The sequence below is a fragment of the Cibotium barometz genome, chromosome 47 (genome assembly GCF_041138505.1).
Source record: "Cibotium barometz isolate CiBa-2024 chromosome 47, ASM4113850v1, whole genome shotgun sequence".
NCBI classification, from domain to species: Eukaryota; Viridiplantae; Streptophyta; class Polypodiopsida; order Cyatheales; family Cibotiaceae; genus Cibotium; species Cibotium barometz.
The window spans coordinates 4,486,984-4,506,770 of record NC_141092.1 but is presented as its reverse complement, the minus strand read 5'-3'; the positions used below and the strand labels follow the sequence as shown (position 1 = coordinate 4,506,770).

The 19,787-nt window shown below is 44.2% G+C and overlaps 1 protein-coding gene across 2 annotated transcripts in view; it reads left to right on the top strand.

Moving 5' to 3' along the window:
- The window catches only part of DEG7 (DegP protease 7), a 79,053-nt gene that overhangs the window by 20,488 nt on the left and 38,778 nt on the right, over nt 1-19,787 (top strand). For both annotated transcript variants that reach the window (XM_086784375.1, XM_086784374.1), the window contains exons 7-10: nt 3,804-3,893; nt 4,129-4,194; nt 4,379-4,435; nt 4,555-4,620. In XM_086784375.1, the coding sequence (XP_086640501.1) occupies nt 3,804-3,893; nt 4,129-4,194; nt 4,379-4,435; nt 4,555-4,620 (279 nt within the window). The remainder of the gene's footprint in view (nt 1-3,803; nt 3,894-4,128; nt 4,195-4,378; nt 4,436-4,554; nt 4,621-19,787) is intronic.

Below are 19,787 nucleotides of genomic sequence, written 5' to 3'. Positions count from 1 at the left end.
TTCATGAATGTATCAAATTTATGATACCATTCCCTTGGTGCCTGTTTGAGCCCATAAAGACTCTTTTTCAGCTTGCATACAAGCTTCTCCTTTCCATTTACTACATAACCCTATGGCTGTTGCATATATATCTCCTCATGGAGATCACCGTGAAGAAAAGCAGTCTTCACATCCATCTGAATCAAATCCAGATCATCATGAGCAACCAAAGCTAATACAGCTCTAAGTGTGGTCATTTTGACCACTGGAGAGAAGATCACATCAAAGTCCACACCATATTCCTGCTTAGCCACTAACCTGGCTTTGTATCTTGGCTTTGCATCAGGTGCAACTTTGAGCCTGTAAACCCACTTGCATGGCAAAACCTTCTTGCCTATAGGCAAATGCACCAACTTCCATGTTCCATTTTTGTGCAGAGAATCCATCTCTGACTTCATAGCACGCTTCCAAAGAGCCTTGTCTGCCCTCTGTAAAGCCTCCTTATAACAAGAGGGCTCCCCACAGTCAGTGAGCATCAAGTAGTCAACCCCTGGAACAAACCATGGAGCATAAGCTGTGAGCCATCTGAAAACACAAGCCTCACATCACCTCTGCTAAGAATCTGGCATGCATGGTTGTCACCCAAATAAACTACTCCTTCATTGCCAGCAGTATACCTGACAAACAAGTCTCTGCAACCTGTGACATGAAAGGTCAATGATCCATGAGTGCATAACATGACCATCTCCTGGATGGAGTGAATGGGCATCAAGTGAAGACATGAATAGGACTTCATCCTCAGTGTCACGTGCATGTGACACATTGACTTCTTCAATCTTGACTCCACTTTTGTCCTTTGGCTTTGCATCTTTGGCTTCATCTTTGTCTTTGTCTTTGCCTTTGCCCTTTTCCTTTTGATCATTCTTCCATTTGTAGCATTGCTTTTTGAAATGTCCCTTCTTGCCACAATAATGGCATTCCAAGTCCTTTTTGGAGCGGGACTTGCTCCTTCCCCGTTCTTGGCTTTTACCCCTTTGCTGGGATCTCCCACGTGCATTCATTGCATTGGACTTTCCAACAGAGTTGTTCTTCCTGTTCATCTCCTCTTGAAGGAGAGCACCCTCCACATCTGCATATGACAGCATAGCATTTGAATTGCTAGTGGCTGTCTTGAATGTGTCCCAACTCTCTGGCAAAGTGCATAAGAGAAAGGTGGCTTTGAACTCACCGTCCATTGCCAACTTTTGATTGATGACCTGGCTGACAACACCATTAAACTCATTTAGATGGGCTGTCATAGACGCCCCTTCCTTCATTTGAAGACCTATGAGTTTCTTCAACCAATACACTTTGCTTGAGGCACTTTGCTGGGCATACAAGTCATGCAATCTTTGCCACATTCCCCAAGCTGTCTTCTCTTCACGTATGTTGAAAAGTAAAGAGTCTGACACAGACAACATGATGGTGGATCTTGCCATCTCATCCATATCTTCCCATTCTTCAGCAGTAAGAGAAGCGGGCATTACACCCCTTTCTTTGATGGGCTTGTGCTGCTTCTTCTGGAGCAACACATTATAGCACTGGGTTTGCCAAATGTCATAATTATGTGAGCCTTCAAGCTTCTTGATGTGAAGCAATGAAGAGCTCTCACCTGTGGTTGCCATAGCAATATGCAACCTTTGACACAGTCAATGCCTGACTCCCTGCAAGATGTGCAAACACTGCACCAAAGCACACAAAGTGCTCACAGTTGTTCTCCCAAAGTTTATCTCCCACTGCGGAAGCACGAATGCAACTCTCCTCCCACTGAATGTGATAAAATCACCAAAATCTGGTTGCTCTGCAGATTTATGACAGCACCTTAGATGTGCTCTGTTCCCCTTCCAAAATACTGTACAACAGTACTAAGTGCTCACCAATGATGTACCAAACCTGTACCGGCAAGTATAGCAGCTGAAAATGAGTCTTTTCCTCACTCAAATCAATGTGCAGCCATGCCAAAAATTTGTACAAAGTTGTACCAAATCTGTACCAGCAAGTACAGTAGCAATAAATGCTCTCCTGGCTGTCCAAATGAGTGAAAATCAGACCTTGACAGTCCCCACCACTGCACACAACAGTCCCGGACAGAAATTGGGCAAAAGCCCCTTGACTGCAAGTGGATTTCTGAGCATAAAAGTCCTCTCTGCTGCTTTGCCAAGCTCAACAAGCACAGAATCTTGAAAAGCCCCTTGATTCAAGATCAATTTCTGATCATGAATGGTACATTAATGCACATGAAGGCATCGAGAGTCTTCACAATGCTTCCCCCTGGCCACATATACATCCAATACATAAAAGCCCTTTGATTTATTGGCACATTGAGTGCTTGACAGGCATCAACACATTGCCCAAAGCATCAAATGCCAGTGCCTGCATGCAAATCAACCCAATTGGCACAAAAGCCCTTTGATTTGCACTCCAATTTCCCGCAATTTAGCCCCGAATGTGAGATTGCTCACATCATACAGCATGTATGAATGCCCAATGGCACAATTACATGAAAAGCCCCAGATGTTAACACCCAATTTCTTGCCAATTGACCCGGAATGTGACCAATGTCACCCAATGTTGCCAATTGTGCTCAAATCTGAGCCATTAGGACCTGTACCTGCTCAATTGATGATAATGGACATGCAAATCCCAAAATTGAAGCAAATATCTCTGCAAATTTCTGATTTCTGTTGCAGGAAAGGGGGGGGCGTCGTATTTGCTGACTCGTGTAGCCGAGTTCACAGGCTGCAATGAGCGAACTTTGAGCTACGCATGCGGGAGCTAATGACGAAGAGGTGGTTGCTGGACTGAGTCGTAGACGGCAGGCTGCAAACGCAGGCGGCGTGGGAGAACCGGCAACGTGCAGACGAGTAGGGCGACTATACCTTGGAGCCGGCAGCGGCGACTGTGCAAGAGACGGGCAAGGGCTGATGTTGGGAAGTCACAGACGGCGGAGTGGAGGCCGTGACCAAGCACACGGACGGGAGCTGCCAGAAGACGAAACAGTGACACGGTCGACGGTAGGGAGCTACCGATTGGAACGGAGGCCGCTAGACGGAGCGAGACGTCCACCAAAAAAGAAGACCAGTTTGAGGAGGAGCTGATGTTGGCATGACAGCCCATGTATATGAATTATTCAATGGTCATATGTAGATAAGTGTGGAGCGTGTGCTCCCCCAAAGCTTGTACATGATATTCTTCTCCTTGGCTAATAAATTACTCCACGAGGGGAGTCGGCCCATTCCAGTCTCTATGTGGTGCCCAATGTACACCTCTCTCCTTTACAATTTTGTGGAATTAAGTGGCATAAGTTTAAGGCTATGGCCAATTTAAGTGTTTAATGGCATTAATGTGAAACCCCCTTCTGCTCTCCTCTTGGAGTTACAATATGTATTGAAGAATGCTTAGAGAACTTGGGTTAGATCTCACTTGATAACTGTTAAACTGTCTTTGGACCCTATACATCATTGTAAAGCAAAGAATTCAGATGTAAATATCCCTGTATGGAAGAGAAATAAAAAAGTCTAAGCAAGAGAGGTTTTGATGATGAAGAAATTTTAGAAGAATTCAATGATGCTCAACATAACTACGCTTCAACTAAAGCTGCACATGCAATCTCATAATATGCTTTGCAATAATTATTGAATTTTGAAGTCACTTAATTTTTCAGAAAAATTGACAGGTGCTTGACTACGTTCATTTTCTCCTGATTCTAAAGCGTTAATGGTGTCATGGATGCTTACTTTTCCTTTCCTGCAAGATCTGACTCATCATGTGTTACTGTTTTGCAGGTTGTCAGAGCTTTAACATGCCTGCAGGGAAGCAAGGATGATGCTACTAAGAAATGGAACACCACAGAGATCTCCCGGGGCACGCTTCAGGTAGTCCAGGTCTTCCTAAGTATCGCTTTGGTATCTCAGGGGGATATGGGAAAGGTTCTTAAAACTCGAAGCCTTAATTCTGTAGCCATGCCTGTAGTTTTCTTGATGCACTCTCTTAAACCTTCCTACCAGCATCATCATTAGCACATGCGAACCTTTTTTTGGTAGAAGTTCAGTTATAATGGCTGCTACTTTGATTCAATTTGGAAATGCTAACCTAGCCTTGTTTTCAAAGGCGACATTCATGCACAAAGGATTTGATGAAACCCGGCGGCTTGGTCTAAAGCATGAAACCGAGCAGGTGAACTGACCATGCTTTTTATGAACTTGGATTGAATGTTTTGTTGCCTTGGATCAAATGTTTTGTTGCTCATTTTTCCGCTATTTGAGACCCATGCATAATCGCAAAGCAAGTTGTGTACGGCCACGTTGTATATGAATCATTTAGGCAAAAGTGGGTTCTCATCAATGTTGTATGCTTGCAGCTGGTCAGACAAGCTTCTCCTACAGGAGAAACAGGAATGCTTGTGGTGGAATCTGTGGTATGTTCTTTAGTTGTACTGATTATTTCAAAAAACTGCATCCATGTTTTTTGTCAACTTTCTGGTGCCTTTCTGTATGTTTGCGTGGATTTGTAAAGGGGTTTTTGAAACCAACTCAGGTACCTGGAGGGCCTGCTCACAAATATCTAGAACCAGGGGATGTACTTGTGCGTGTTAATGGCGAGGTAAGGACATTTGAAAGCTCTAGTTGTCTATGTTGGTGGCTATGAATAATGTCGCGCAGTCCTGTTTCACTTTACATCTAATTAATTAGAAGAAATCCTTTTTGTTCATATGGTTGTTAATGTAGTGGGCTCTTAGAGGTTCTTTATGATGCCCTCGGCTCTAGTGGAGCACCAGTTAATGATGATGACTTGGTGTTTTTCACATTGAATGGGCTTGGAAAACTTCAACCAAGATGCAGTTTTACAAGGACCGTTTCTTACATATATTACTGATAGTTTCCCTCAGTGATTATGGTGTTTGTAGAGGCACATGCCGAAATTGCTATTGTTAGATCAAGGTCCACTCACCCTTGGATCTAGTAAGGATTTACACAACTAAGAAAGAGCAGAAATGGAGGTCTCTGTGATGTGGATGACTGGAGAGCTGTTTCAACGTTCAACAAAGATGCAGTTTTACAAGGACCGTTTCTTACACATTATTTCCGATGGTTTCCCTCAGTGATTAAGGTGTTTGTAGAGGCACATGCCAAAATTTCCATGGTTAGATCAAGGTCCACTCACCCTTTAGATCTAGTAAGGATTTACATCAGTACAACTAAGAAAGGAGCAGAAATGGAGGTCTGTGTGGTGTGGATGACAGGAAAATGAGCAGTGCTCCATGAGGGGCGAGCAACCTCAAGGTGATGCTAGAATCCAAAAAGTTCAATTTTCATTTTTTAGTTGAACAGTTTGAGACCTCGTGGTCTATGCTTTTGCTTTGGTCCCATAGGTCATAATTGGCATCGATGGATGTTTAATCATCAACAAATCTATCTATCATACAGATTTCATTTGACATCCTCATCTATGTTGCAGCCAACTGGTTTATATTAATCCTTTCCATCTGAAGTGGTGCAGTTCGTCCAACCAGCTCCTTGCTTTGGCCCACTATAAGTTGACTGTGTACACAAGCTCCTTGTGTCCTCATCATTCTCCTGCTCCTTGTCTCCCCTTCTTTTCTGGACTTTCAATTATTTCCTCTTTCTTCAATTTTATCGAATCATTTAAACTGATTTTATTCCAAATCAAATGAAATTCTCTATGCTCAGGTTTTTATATATTTTTTCCTAATTTCTTCTTTATTTTTCTAAATTTTCGAGTTGGAGGACCCAAATTTTCTGGATCCTTGGGAAAGGTTTAAGGAAAGAGTAGGAAATGGACCTCAAGGCTGGGGTGATATGAGATGAAGGTGCAAGTTCTGTTGCAGGTCTTGGGCTTGCTACTCGTAGCATGACTAGGCTTTTATGCCATTAAATTAATTTAGATAATTGGCATCGACATCAAGGTGTGCCACAAGCTTTAGTGGAGGCCATGTTTCGAGATCAAGTTCCACTTGTGACTAAGGCCATTGGTGTTGGGGTTCGGAGTCTCGTGTGTGTGTCCTCTCGTATGTGTGAACCTTGTTTGTGTATGTGTATGTGTGAACACGCACTTATGTGTGTATGTGAGTAAGTGTTCTCCCTGATGGTCGGCATTTGGTTGCTCAGGCATATGCTGATGACTCTTTCTTTTTTCCTCATAATATGCAATCAGATTTGCAATGTCTCATGAACACTTTGCATATGTTTGGATTGGCGCAGGTCTTTTTATCAATTTTAAATCAAAACTATTGCCTCTCAATGAAGTTCAATGGCATAGCATTCTATGGTTTGGGCAAATCATATCCCCTACACAACATGTTAGACATTTGGGATATCCTGGAGGATGGAATCTTTCTCTTTGTGATGCTACAGATTGGGTGTTGTAAAAACTTATGATTAAATTGGAATATTGGAAGCTCTCTACTTGGCTGCTTCATGTCAGATTGAGAATAGTTCAATCGATTTTGATGGCTTACTTGCAGTTTTTTCTCCTTCTTCTGGCATGGTCTAAAAACCAAATCTCTAGTTTTATGACAAAGCATTTCATGTCAGATTGAGAATAGTTCAATCGATTTTGATGGCTTACTTTCAGTTTTTTCTCCTTCTTCTGGCATGGTCTAAAAACCAAATCTTTGGTTTCATGACAAAAAGCATTGAACTCTTTTGGCAAAACTCTCAATATAAGAAGGCCTTGCGACTCCTCAAATATGAGTTCATATGCTCACCGAAAATGCATGGAGGGCTTAATATTATGAATATCCATTATCATGTTTTGGCACGCAAAGCCACTCTACTTCCGAGGTTTATTGTGCAACAACAAATCTGGACACTTATGATTGCAACTCTTTGCATTGATGTGAATACGGATGAATTTGGCAAATGGAAGCTGACTCACTGGGAACTTATATTTGGCTATGTGGAGGGCGAAATTCCGTGATGCCCTTATGTCTCTCGTCTCTTTGTAGACTAGAAGCTTGTTCTACAATATATTCAGTGATTGGGTAGACTTGAGACTGGCAACACTTTGAGACAAGAAAATATCTTTTGGAGCTGTGAATTCCCTACTCCTTTGGCTCTCCATTACCCTCGGCAAGCTTACTTTCTTTCTACAAAAGGCATTCGGGTTTGCTAAGATGTTGTTGATGCTGAAGGAAATGTTTTGTCCTTTCCTCGAGCTCAAAGTTGTTGGCACTTGGGTATGCACCATAGACCTTTATGACGTATGTTGGAGGAACAATTGCAGCCTTTTACTCCTCTTACGGTTGTTCCGGATGGTGAAAGAATGGAGGATTGGATTTTCCATAGGACAGATCTTGAACCTTATCCCAGATTCTCTTTCCCTCGGGTTTCGGCTGCTTTGATCTACAGGTTGATTATTCTTGCACCTTGGTTTGTTGATCAAGTTAATAAGATTTGGCTTCTCACTGAGACAACTCGTTGGTGGAAACAAAACTTGAAGAAAATTTGGCATAGTAAATTTCCACTCAAATGTAGATTGTTGTTGTGGCAATGCTTGTTGGGAGTGCTCCCAATTGGAGAACTTATTGAAAAAGACACATAGCTGCACCGAAATGTCCTTCTTGCCCTTGCATGAAGGAAACAGTGATGCATCTTCTTTGGTCTTGTCCGTAGATCAGAAGCTTCCTTTGCCAAATTTCTCATTTTCTGTGGCTTAGATTTCCAGGGCATTTCTTCTCTAGATTTTTTTGGCTCGTTGGCAGATGACCTTCTACATTGGATCATGCTGAGTCCTTTCTAATCTGGACTAGATATTGGGTTTTGTGGACAATTTGGCATGCAAGAAATCAATTGGTTTTCCATTCTAAAGGATTGAACGCTATCCTTACTTTTGTCAATCCTTGCGTCAGTCTTTGTTTGATTCCGTTCACCTGGTTCAGATAGATCATGGCTAGTTGGCTTTGTTTTTTCAATGCTGTGAGCTTTTGGGATTGCTTTTTAAGAAGTTTGCCTTTTTTTTGAGGACTTCTTCTTTTGTATAGTGAACTAATAGAAAATAGCCTTTTACAACAAAAAAAGTATGTGAGTGTGTGAACCCACTCTTAGAGTGGTTAGGATAATATCTAGATATTATACTTGTATGACATAAGCAATGATGTCATTCAGATGAGCCTTGAAGGCTATAAAAACATCGTACTTGGTGAAGCTATATATCACATCAATCAATCAAATCATCATTGAGTCGTGCAATCACTTATCAGATTTTATAGTTCTAGGTTTTTGTTATCTTTCTTTATTACTATTTTGTACCCAGGATGATGTGCCTCATGGATATGATGTAACCTTTTGGTCTCATAGGTCATTTTGGCCTTTTGAAGACGTTAACACAACTCTCTCTCTCTCTCTCTCTCTCACACACACACACACACACACACACACACACACACACACACACTATGGGTATCTTCTATCCACCTTAGTTTACCTGTACCTGTGTAAACTCTAATTCCTTTAGTTGGTATTAGAGCACGGCTTAGCTTGTTCATTAAAAAAAAAAAAGGGTTTTGGCCTATGAGCTACCACTGGCAAATGTGGCTAATTTGCTCCTGCGCATTATTGTTCACCTACGTAATACTGTTCGCCTGATGACTTGCTACACCCATCTCGCTGGCGCTTGAGGGAGGGCCTAATGGACAAGGCATTTGACTCTAATCCCTTCTTGCCTTGCCTCTGCATCTGACAGCTATTGCCGTTGAGAAACACCCACCTCCTTGCCTCTGTGAGTGCCGACTGCACCTCTACCTCCATTGTTAGCTATCCTAGTAGTCACGCGGTGGTCTGGACTACCAAGGAAGCATGCATGAGTTGTGGCCATGGAGCTGCTGTTGGGTAGGAGGGAAGCTAGCCTGCACACACACACACTTTTTTTTTGGTAATGTCTAGTGCAGTATATTTATATGTTCACAAATTTACAAAGATGGGAGATCTCCATAAAGGAGAGGAACCCAAATGTCAGAAACATAAACAGAAGAGCTCTATGCAAGAAGCATCCATATCACCCTCATGGTAGGCATCATATAAGGATTGCCGCAATGAGGCTCTGAAGAATTCATATGACTGTTGATTCAGCCTACCCAAGTATGCCATGTTGTGCTCACTCCAAATTGTCCAAAGAGTCCAATATCTCACCCAGAAAAGAAATAGTGAGTATTGGGACAAAGACTGCAATAATCTGCCAAAGAGCCAAAAATGTTTCCCAAATCTGTGACTCGGGAATCGGAGCCGAAGATAGCCTGAAATTCTGCTGAGGAGGGTCCTGGAACAAGGACATTGCCACAGCAGATGAAGAAAGGTCTTTGAGGGAGCTGAACATCTTAGACATGTGGATGGTGCAATGTGACGTTTGGCAAGTGTGACCCCAACTGATAATGTGCCTGTCAAACATCTCCAAAGAAAGAGTCTTTGCTTCAGTGGCATTTTACACTTCCATAACATGCGGAGATTCTTCCGCCACCAAGAGAGAGGCTTTCTCATATGCCACAAAGAATTGGCATGTTGCTGTATCCATGGGGGAGGCTGAAAAAGCCTGTAAGCTTTGATGGAGGTCAAGGCTGGAAGGGGAACAGGATGAGTGCTTGCAGTAGATGAGCACAATTGCCAATCCATGAGCCTGTCTGTGTCAGCCATAGTTGGAATAGGTAAAAAAGGAAGCAATATATCAGCAATTTTCTTCCATATTGGCCTATGATGCATTCCCAATGCATAGGTAGCAGTGGCCCGAGGAAAGGATAAGACATATCCTCGATCATCCACCACATCATGTATGTACCTAATTCCCAGTTTCATAAGATTGTATGCCCGAATAGGTTCCTGCAAGGCAAGTGGAGTGTCAAAAATGGCACTCCAATGAATACTTTCCTTCCTCATGGAGTTCATCCCCAAGCAATTACGAGGAGCCCATTTGACCTTAGAGAGAACTTGTTTCCATTCAAGTATTAAGGCAGTGGAAAAAGGACAGCCAGGTATCCTGCCTTGAAATCTCCCAATAACAACCTCCCAATGATCCGTAATCCAATGACCATAAGCTGAAGTCCTCATGTTGACACACATGGACGCTAACATACAAGTCCATGGTTGTTGTTGGCAGAAGAAAGTGTGCAACATAGTAGCCTTCCTTGCAAGTACATGATATCTTATATTGAGAATATTGAGTCCACCATGCATCCCTGGGGAACACACCATTTCCATCTTCATCAGTCTCAAAGCTTTAACAGCAGATTTTGTCTTCCATAATATCTCCATAGCTTGAGACATAAAGGCTGAAATATCCCTGGAGGACCAATGCAATAAAGGCAAATAGAACTGAACATAAGACATCACTATGGATTGCACAATTCTGAGCCTGACATGAAGAGGCCAAGTAGATATCTTCCAGTATTCCAGCTTATGATGGAGTTTTTGGAAAATCCATTTTAGTTGCTGCTTTCTTGAGATATGCCATCCAATGGGATATCCCAAATGTCTGACCACATCTCTGGAATGCACCACCTGCCCCGGCCAAAGAATAGAATGCCAATCACATTCTTTCAGGGGTATTAATTTAGATTTATCAAAATTAATATGCAATCCAGCTGCCTGTCCATATAATGAGAGAGTGGCCATAAGCTTGCAAAGTTCCGTAGGAGAATTCTGTGGCATAAAGAAGGAATCATCTGCATATGCTTGTGCCAAGAAAGGTTTAGCCCCTGGGATTTTAAGACCAGTCATCTGTCCTGAGTCTGTTAGATGATCAAGATACATCAACAGAGGATGAGTGGCAATGGCATAGAAGAGAGCACTAAGAGGACAGCCCTGTCTAACCGATCGACCCAATATCCATGATCGAGACAAATGGCCCCCAAGAATGCATTGAGCAGTAGCGCCAGAGTATAGCCAATAAACAGCATTTGCCATCTTGGGACCAAAGCCCAGCTTTGTCATAATCTGAGAAATGAAATCCCATTGAACATTGTCAAATGCCTTAGCAATATCCACCTGCAATATCAGCACATCCTGACGAGAATACTTAGCATATTCAACTGCAGTCAAGGCATTGGATATATTGTCATGGATTTGTCTTCGCGGCAGAAACCCATACTGATGAGGGTGAAGACCTGCATGGAGTATCCCATGAAGCCTATGCACTAACATTTTGGCAATAAGTTTGTAAATTACCGGCATCAATGTAATAGGCCTCCAATCAAATATGTGATCACACAGATGGTTTTTGGGCACAAGCTTGACTATGCCATGTTTCCAAGAATGCAGCAACTGATTTTCTTGCCATGCCACATTGATCATTCTCAAGAGGACCTCTTTCAAATCATCCCAAAAAGAAATGTAGAATTCCACCGTAAGGCCATCCCAGCCAGGGGACTTATATTTACTGAGGTGGAACAATGCATTATCCAGTTCTGTGTGAGTAAAAGGCCTCTCCAAAGCAAGAGCATTATCCGGCTCAACTATTGCAGAAACATATTGAAGTAACTCAGTCCTTGCATCAATCACTTGATTAGATGGGAAAGGAGGAGCAGAGAACAATTTCTGAAAATAGTTGTGGCATTCATCTTGGAGATCCAAAAAAGAATGAGTCCAAGAACCATCCAACTTCCTAACCCTTAAGCATGAGTTTTTCTTTCGAGTAGCATGCAACCCCTGAAAGAATGCTTTTGATGAGCAGCCCTTGTCCATGAGGGGCTTCATTCTCGCCCTTATCTGCCATTTGTGCAATTTCCTCTGATCATTAGCAGAAAGTTTTGATTGAGCACGTGATAGGTAATCCTTTTCTGAATCCGTAAGTGGCCTAGATTGAGAAAACTCAGTCAATTGTTGCACTGTCTTTTTTGCCCCCCTAATCTCATTCCTCCATTCAGTCATATGCCACTTGCCATACTCCCTAATGACATTTTGCATACGAGAGACAAAGCTGTCCCAAGCAAAATTCATGTCCTCCTGGGCATGCAATAGCAAAGGATGAATAGCAAATTTAATCATCTGCCGGAAATATATGTGCTGGAAATATGCGCTGTTAACATGCAACAATCTACTCGGGAAAAGTGGCAAATCATCCAGAGGCATGCCAAGCTGTAAATTCATCCACAATGGAGCATGGTCTGACAATCCCAGTGAGAAATCTATTAGTAGATGAGGGCTGAAATCTGCAAATTGTTGTGGATAAAACAGATACCATCTGTCCAGCCTTGCCCAATATGTGGTAAGTGCATTATGGTGAAAGGTATATCCAGGGACCGACCCTTGAAGAAGTAGCCATAAATCTTTAGCCTGCACAGAGAGAAGCATGTCATCCCATTTCTGCCTTTCCAAAGATAGCATATGAGACCGTGAAGTGGTGTTATCCCTAGGCAGAGGGGAATTATTAAAATCCCCACAGATGAATGCATTGGATCTCCATGGATGTCTGCATATAGAGTCCCACAATGTAGCCCTCATGGCCGAGGTCTGGGAGGCATACACTGATGCAAACTCAAGAATATCACCATTGACATTACATTGTATGACAATCCATCTGCCACTGCTGTCATTGAAGGCCAACTGAGGCTCCAACTCATGTCTCACTAGTATGCATACACCTGAATAGGTAGCGGTACCAGCATAATATATATCATAACCATGCAAAAAGCCATGATGTCCAGCCATGGAGTGCTGATTGTGCTCTTGCAAACAAACAATATCTGGCTGCATTTTATGTACATAATTCCATAGAAGCCTCCACTTTGAAACATTGCAGAGGCTCTGTACATTATATGTAAAGCACTTAAGTGTTTGAAGCATAAAGGGGGTATGTACAAAAAAGTGAGGATAAAAGGAGAACTTCAAAGAGGCTAAGCCTCTGCCTGCATAGGCTGCATGCCTTCACTACTCATGTAGGACATAGCATTTTCCCCCTCCTCTGAATCACATATGGGGATGCCTTTCTTCAAGACCCCCACCCAATTTTGAAGGACAGGGGCGGAGGCTGAAGTAGAAGTCTGTCCTGGCGAAGGAGAAGAAGCATCCCATTGACGAGATTGAAGAGGGCGTTGCTTCAGAACAACTACCTTCTTAGGTTGTTGGAAACCATCCTGATCAATTCCCACAGATTCCTTCAGCTTCTCTTTCCCTTTATCTTTTCCTTTTCCAACAAGTGAGTGCACCTGAGTAGCTGATTTTGCATTCTTGGCTGCATTTGTATTTGCTGCCTTAGCTTGCAAATTCTCATTCTTTTCCCAGGGCTGAGGTGGCAAAGCATTTGGAGGGGGCTGATGGAGAACCATCGGGCATTCAGAAGCTAGATGCCCAAACTTGTGACAGGTAAAACAAGCACCTGCAAACACACCCCACTTCAATTCAAAATACTTTTTGCCCAATTGCACCCCCTCAACTTCGACTGCAATAGAAGGAGGGGTAGGTATATCAGTATCCCAAAGTATACAGAATCTGTTACGGTTTCCCATGGGGCGTGGAGGACAAATAACCTGTCCCAAAGTGGCAGCCAGGCCAGGCAACTCTTCACGCATATAATCCGGAAAGTTTGCAACCTCAACCCATACTGGGCAGTGGTGCCGTATCAGGCTTTGGTAATCCTTGTTGGGGGACCAGGGCATAGCATGCACCATTTGCCTCCCATAAAACAGCGGAGAAAACTCAAGAAGCCTCTGTTTGCATGAAGCATCTGATAGATGCACCTCATAAAAACCTCTGGAAGCAAAGTATACTCCTTCTACAAAGCATCCTCCAAGGATGGATTTGATCCATTGTGCAACATCACTGGCTGCGGGAATTCTTCCTGGAAAGAATATTATGACCGCAGTTTGAGAGAGCTTCCTGAGGGGATTCACAATGGACGGCAATTTCAACTTATAGGTGACCTCTGGAATGGGTTTGCCCCATTCTTGGCGAGACTGCTGGAAGTCATCTTTAAGAGTGTCATATACATATTGAGCTTCTGATGTAGATTCTTCCTGCAACAAAGGAGGCTCTGATAAGCGACGTTTCGCTTCTGTATTTCTTTCTTTCCTGGCATATGTACAGACGTCCATTCCTTGAGCCATAATCAAAGCACGCAGGAAAAGGAGAGAGGTTCTCGAAGGAGGCAGATGAGATATTGACAGAGAATTCGAGGAGAGGGCAGAATCAGCAGAAGTGGATACGCAGGTACGTGGACAGATAGGGGAGGAAGATTGAGGGCTGTTTGGCGGTCAAAGTGCAGAACAGAAAAGGAGAGAAACTGGAAAAAAACTGCGAGGCAGAAAACTGAAGCGTAAACAGTGAAAGAGGGCAGCGCAGGTGTGACAGACAGACGAGGAGCAGGGAGGATGATGAGCGGCAGTCTGGGAGACGATGGTCGGATGCTGCAGGCCGCGTTAAGCAAGGCAGAGCTTGCAGCGGGTATCCTCTGTCGACGTCTTGAAGGCAGGCAGCAGGGTGCTCTCTCTCTCTCTCTCACACACACACACACACACACACACACACAACCTCAAGCATAGAGAAACGTGAGAGTGCTGGATAATGATATGAAATGAAAGTTCAAGTGAGTACTAAAAAGGCCTAGGGCAAAGTGCCCAACGCACATAAGTGTGTTCACACGGGGAAAAAACCTGTGTCCAGTCACAGGGAAAAAGTGCACGTGAGTAAGCTGGGTTCACACCTAAACTAGCCGGGAGTGGACATGACCAGCAAACCCTCCTCAAGTGAATGGTGTGAACGGGTGGTAGCAGGGTGGTAAAGTTGTGAATGCTGCCCTGCACTATGCTCCACAGTAAGAGTGAGCTGCAGTGCCAATGGAAAAAGCAAGCACTATATGACGGGGAAAAGGAGAATCCCCAATGTCATAGTGCTAATGCTAGAGCACAGTGGTACATAAATGCATCACGAAAAATGCATGCAAAGATCATGTGGACATCAATTGTATCAAATCAAGAGGCATCGCATAATGCCCCCCTGAAGGCAAGCATCCAAATGCCAAGCTGAACTGCATGTAATCCACATCAATGCTCTGTAACTGCACCAATGATAAGCATAAGAAGAGGTGGCAGATATACGCATGTGTAAAGGCAACAGGATCCAAAAGTCATGCCTACGAGACAGCAATGTAAGCTGCAAAAGTGAAACTCAATGGAGGATCCGATGAGGAAAAATCAGCAATGGTAGGGCTGATAAAAACAAAAATTCAGCAATGGGAAAAGCTAAAAATGGGGCCTCGAGGCGGGCATCAGCCAATGCTATGAGAGGATAGGTAAACTCTTAGCGATGCCATGATCAGTGGCATGTATGGCAAGTGTAAAGATGCATAATCCCACAATGAATAATATACATGTGACATGTCAAAACCATGAGAACAAGCCAACACTGGCCAAGTGTGTAAAAGGAACTCCTAGTAAACATCACATGTGAGAAGGTGACAATGTCAACACTGTAGAAACAATCCTGCTGCAAGGGAAAACAACATAAAAGGCATCTCCAGCAGACATCACATGAGAGAAAGCGTCTAGCATAGACCAGCATAAGGGTCAACAAGCATAAGTGACCATGAGGCATCACCAACTGTATGTGGGCAAGTAAAATCCCCACCGGAAATGCATCTGCCAGACAATGCATACCATGGAGTACAGACTATAGAGCATAGTCATCAAAAGCAACGGCATCAGAAGACTTCTCTGCAGGCGATGAAGATGTAGGGATCAAGGCTGACACGTGTAGCCAAATTGGCTTGATCTGCACCTGTGGAAGAAGATGCCAACTTCTTCTTTTTTTCACTCTCAATACGCTTCCTGCATTCCTCTATGGTGTGCCCTGTTTTCCTGCAATAGTTACAACGCTTTTTCTTTTCAGGCTTGTCCTTTGTCTTGGGAGGATCTGATGGGCTAGGTTTAGGCCCAGATCTATTCCCACGAAAGGGAGCAGCCATTGCTGACTCAGCAGACATCATGTTGTTCCTGTTGGAATGAGATTGCTCTTCACTGAGCAAGAGAGTCACAAGGTTGTCAAAAGTGACCGCATTAGGTGCACTGCCAACCAACAACCGCAAAGTGGTACCAAATGTTTGATAAGAGTCAGGCAAATTACGCAAAACTGTCTGAACAAGATAGCTATTTGTCAAGACCTCATCAATGTTAATGAGCTGCTCTCGTAGGTCTTTCACATGCGTAAGGTACTGATCCATAGAGTCACCTTCAAGCATGTGGTCAGTCTCAAGCTTGCCCTGAAGGTAAGCTACACGAGCCTCATTGCGACCTGAATACAACGCCGCCAAGGTATCCCAAGCACCCTTTGCAGTGGTGCAAGAACAATATGCCTGCGGCTCGAGAGAGCAATCAATGCATGGGCCTGAGCATCCCTAGCATCTCAAGTATGTTGCTACTGAGTAGGAGGAAGACGAGGAGGTGGACCTGCATGAGGGTGAGCGGGAATCACTTCACCTTCCACTGGAGCAGGTTCTAGAGGACGCTCCTCAGTGCCATCCACATATAGCCATACATTCTTGGCAACCAATACATGACGCATCATATAAGCCCACATAGGGTAGTTATCCCCATTGAGCTTGTCCTCTTGAGATAGCATTCCAAAGAGGTCATTGTTACTGTTGGCCATGATAGCACAACAAATCTGTCACAAGTCACCACGAGTAGGCAATGCCCAGCGAAACCGTAAGAATGCGGGAGATAAATAGCAGGATAACCAATGGACTGAAAGGAAACTCCTTCACCACGAGAAATACATATGCATGTCCCAAATCTGCAAGTGTACTATGCACAATGATGCAAATCAATCAAAGTGTCCACAATGGCATACATATACTGCAGCAAACCATAAATGTATACATGTGCCGTGAGCAACACAATCAGTTGACACCTGTAAAAGCTGCAAGTGCACAAATCTTGGCAGGTAAATCGGTCGAATGCTCCAAAAATGGGCTCAATGTAGAAAAGCCCTAATTTTTAGGCAACCAATTAGACCAGATCTGAACCGGATCTGCACCTGTAAATGTGCTAATGCGATTGTCACTTGTACCAAATACTGCAATGTCCAAAAATTGGGAGAAATGTCCCAGTGCCAACCAAATGTGCCTGTAATACCCAAAAATTGGGGGAAAAGCCCCAATGCCAACCAAATGTGCGTGTAATACCCAAAATTGCTTGCAAATAGTGCCAATTTCTGCAAAATAGTGCAAATTTTTGTAAAATCCCCAACTTTCTAGTGCAATTATGCACCAAATCTGTTGAAATCAATGCCAATGTGTGCCAATGTTGCAATTGCAGGCTCAATGGTGAAAAGCCCCAATTTTTAACAAGCAAAATGTGCAATTTTAGGCTTGCAAATTTCACAAACCTTGTAGACCTTGTAGATCTAAGATTTGAAGTTGATTTGGGCAGATCAGGTACTATACAGTTGGACCAGAGCAGGTACAGTCGTACGACGGCGCAGGTACGATCGTACGGTGGTACAGGGCTTTGGTATAGGGCACGGTACAGGGCGGTGACGGCAAGGTGTCGTGTGGCGGCGCAGGTGGCGGCTGCCCGTGAGGGTGACGACAGAGGCGGCGATGCACAGGGCGGAAGGCGCTGCGTGGAGGACAGGCGGCGCCGGATCCCGAGTAGAGAGGACAGGCGGCGCGAAGCAGATCAGGGGCGGTGTGAATCAGATTTGGGGCGGTGGGAAGCAGATCAGGGGTGGTGGATTTGAGAGGCGACGGCGGCGGGCTGCTGAGGGCGGCGGCAGGGGGCTGAGGGCAAAACCCTAACCCTAAACAGCAAAAACCTTAATGCTGCAAACCCTAATGCCAATAGGTTGAAGCTCAAGCTCTGAAGGGCAGCAGGGGGAAAACCCTAATGCTAACCCTAACCCTAACCAAGCTCTGATACCAATGTTGGATAGGGGAGAAGCTAGCTTGCACGCGCGCACACACACACACACACACACACACACACACACACACACACACACAGAGACAACCTCAAGCACAGTGAAAAGTGAGAGTGCTGGAAAAGATGTACTCAATAATGATATGAAATGAAAGTACAAGTGAGTACTAAAAAGGCCTAGGGCAAAGTGCCCAACACACATAAGTGTGTTCACACGGGGAAAAAACCTGTGTCCAGTCACAGGGAAAAAGTGCCCGTGAGTAAGCTGGGTTCACACCTGAACTAGCCGGGAGTGGACATGACCAATAGCTGCAAGGTGGGGGTGGTTCGGCCTAGTGGAATTAGACGCTAGGTTGGGGCCATCTGTACCAAGCAGGCTCGTGGCTATTAGACCTAAGGCTTGAGGGTGGTTTGAGGCATTGAACCTATGGTTGGGTGCTGAGTCACTAGCCACATTTTATCACGGTCATGCGATGCGTATGATGATGTTGGGTCTATGAAACGTCGTTAGGGTTTCGTTTCTAGGCTAGATGATCCTTGGCATTGTTTGTGGAGACCTTACAGTCTTGGTCGATTGTGCATGTCCTGCACATGTTTGTAACCCTTTGGAATGATGTAGAGGTGTTCCAGGCACTTCTCAGGCTTGTAGCTAGGTGTACGGGCACCAAACTAGGTATTGGAGTCAGTAGCCAGGATTCGATGTGTGTGAACCCATATTTATATGGTAAATAGCAACTAATAAGGGGATTGTGGACCAGCTATGGCTTGAGGACAAGGTGTGGCACCTTGGGCAGCCTTGGAGGCTTGCTGAGGACCCATTGGGGACCCACATGAGGGAAGCCAGGCCTAGGCACATAGATTTGGGAGGCCACACATGAGAAATGATCCGTTTCAAAAGATCTTTCTTCGGGACAACCTCCCTCCCAAGCTCCCCTTGTCTAGACTAGAGGATCACAAAATTGATCTTCTCGCCAGCTCAGAACCACCGAGCAAGTTTCTATATACCGCTTGATCCCCTCTCACATGTGATGCATTACAAAGATCAAAGATGCATGGGACTATACCTAAGAGCTGAGGCACCACAGAAACAAACTATCGAGGCAGCAGCTTAAGAGGAAGGATACTGCACAAACATCTGTCACTGACTGTGTTTGGCCCTCACGAGCGAGTCCTAGCTTACTCTCAGTCCACATGAGATCCGCAAGGACAGCTCGACTAGTGCAAGGCTAAATGCCCCCACCAAGTGAGCACTCCACGGACTCAGGGGGTCCTCGGAGAGAGAGCACATGTCCTCTAGGGAGCTAGACGTCCCCAGTTCTAGAGACCCAGACCCTCCACCCTAGAGCTCCAGATGCAGGACTTGCTTTAGTGATAGAAAGAGGCACTCCCACAAGTAGTCGACATCGAGGCGAGATACTCGGTCCATGACGAGGATGGCACATTATGAGCTCGAACTCATGAGGCTCTTCTGCCCACTATATTATTCCTTAGGGTCTACGTAGTATGTTGGCCCTTATTTTTCTTTCGACAGCTAGTTTTTCTTTCTTCATGTTGGCTTGACATCTGTTTACTTATGGATCACATGTAACATGTTTACGGTGTCATAGACCATCTTTTGTAGACGTTAGGAACATCTTTCTTTCTTTCTTTCTACTTCTCTATGCCATCACTGCGCATGTGATTATCATTAATCTCTACAGCTTAGCATTAATCATCATTAATTACGCTTTCGCATAGCTAGAAAATTACATCAAAAAGATGGGATTTGGAAGAGAAGAAAAGAAGGGGGAGAAGAGGTAGGACAGAAGAGGAAGGCCAGGTGCATGACACAAGGGCATCTAGCATTGAAGTGCTAGAAAGGTTGGGTTTTTTATATGTGTGGGGGGTGGATTGCATGTGCTTATATGAG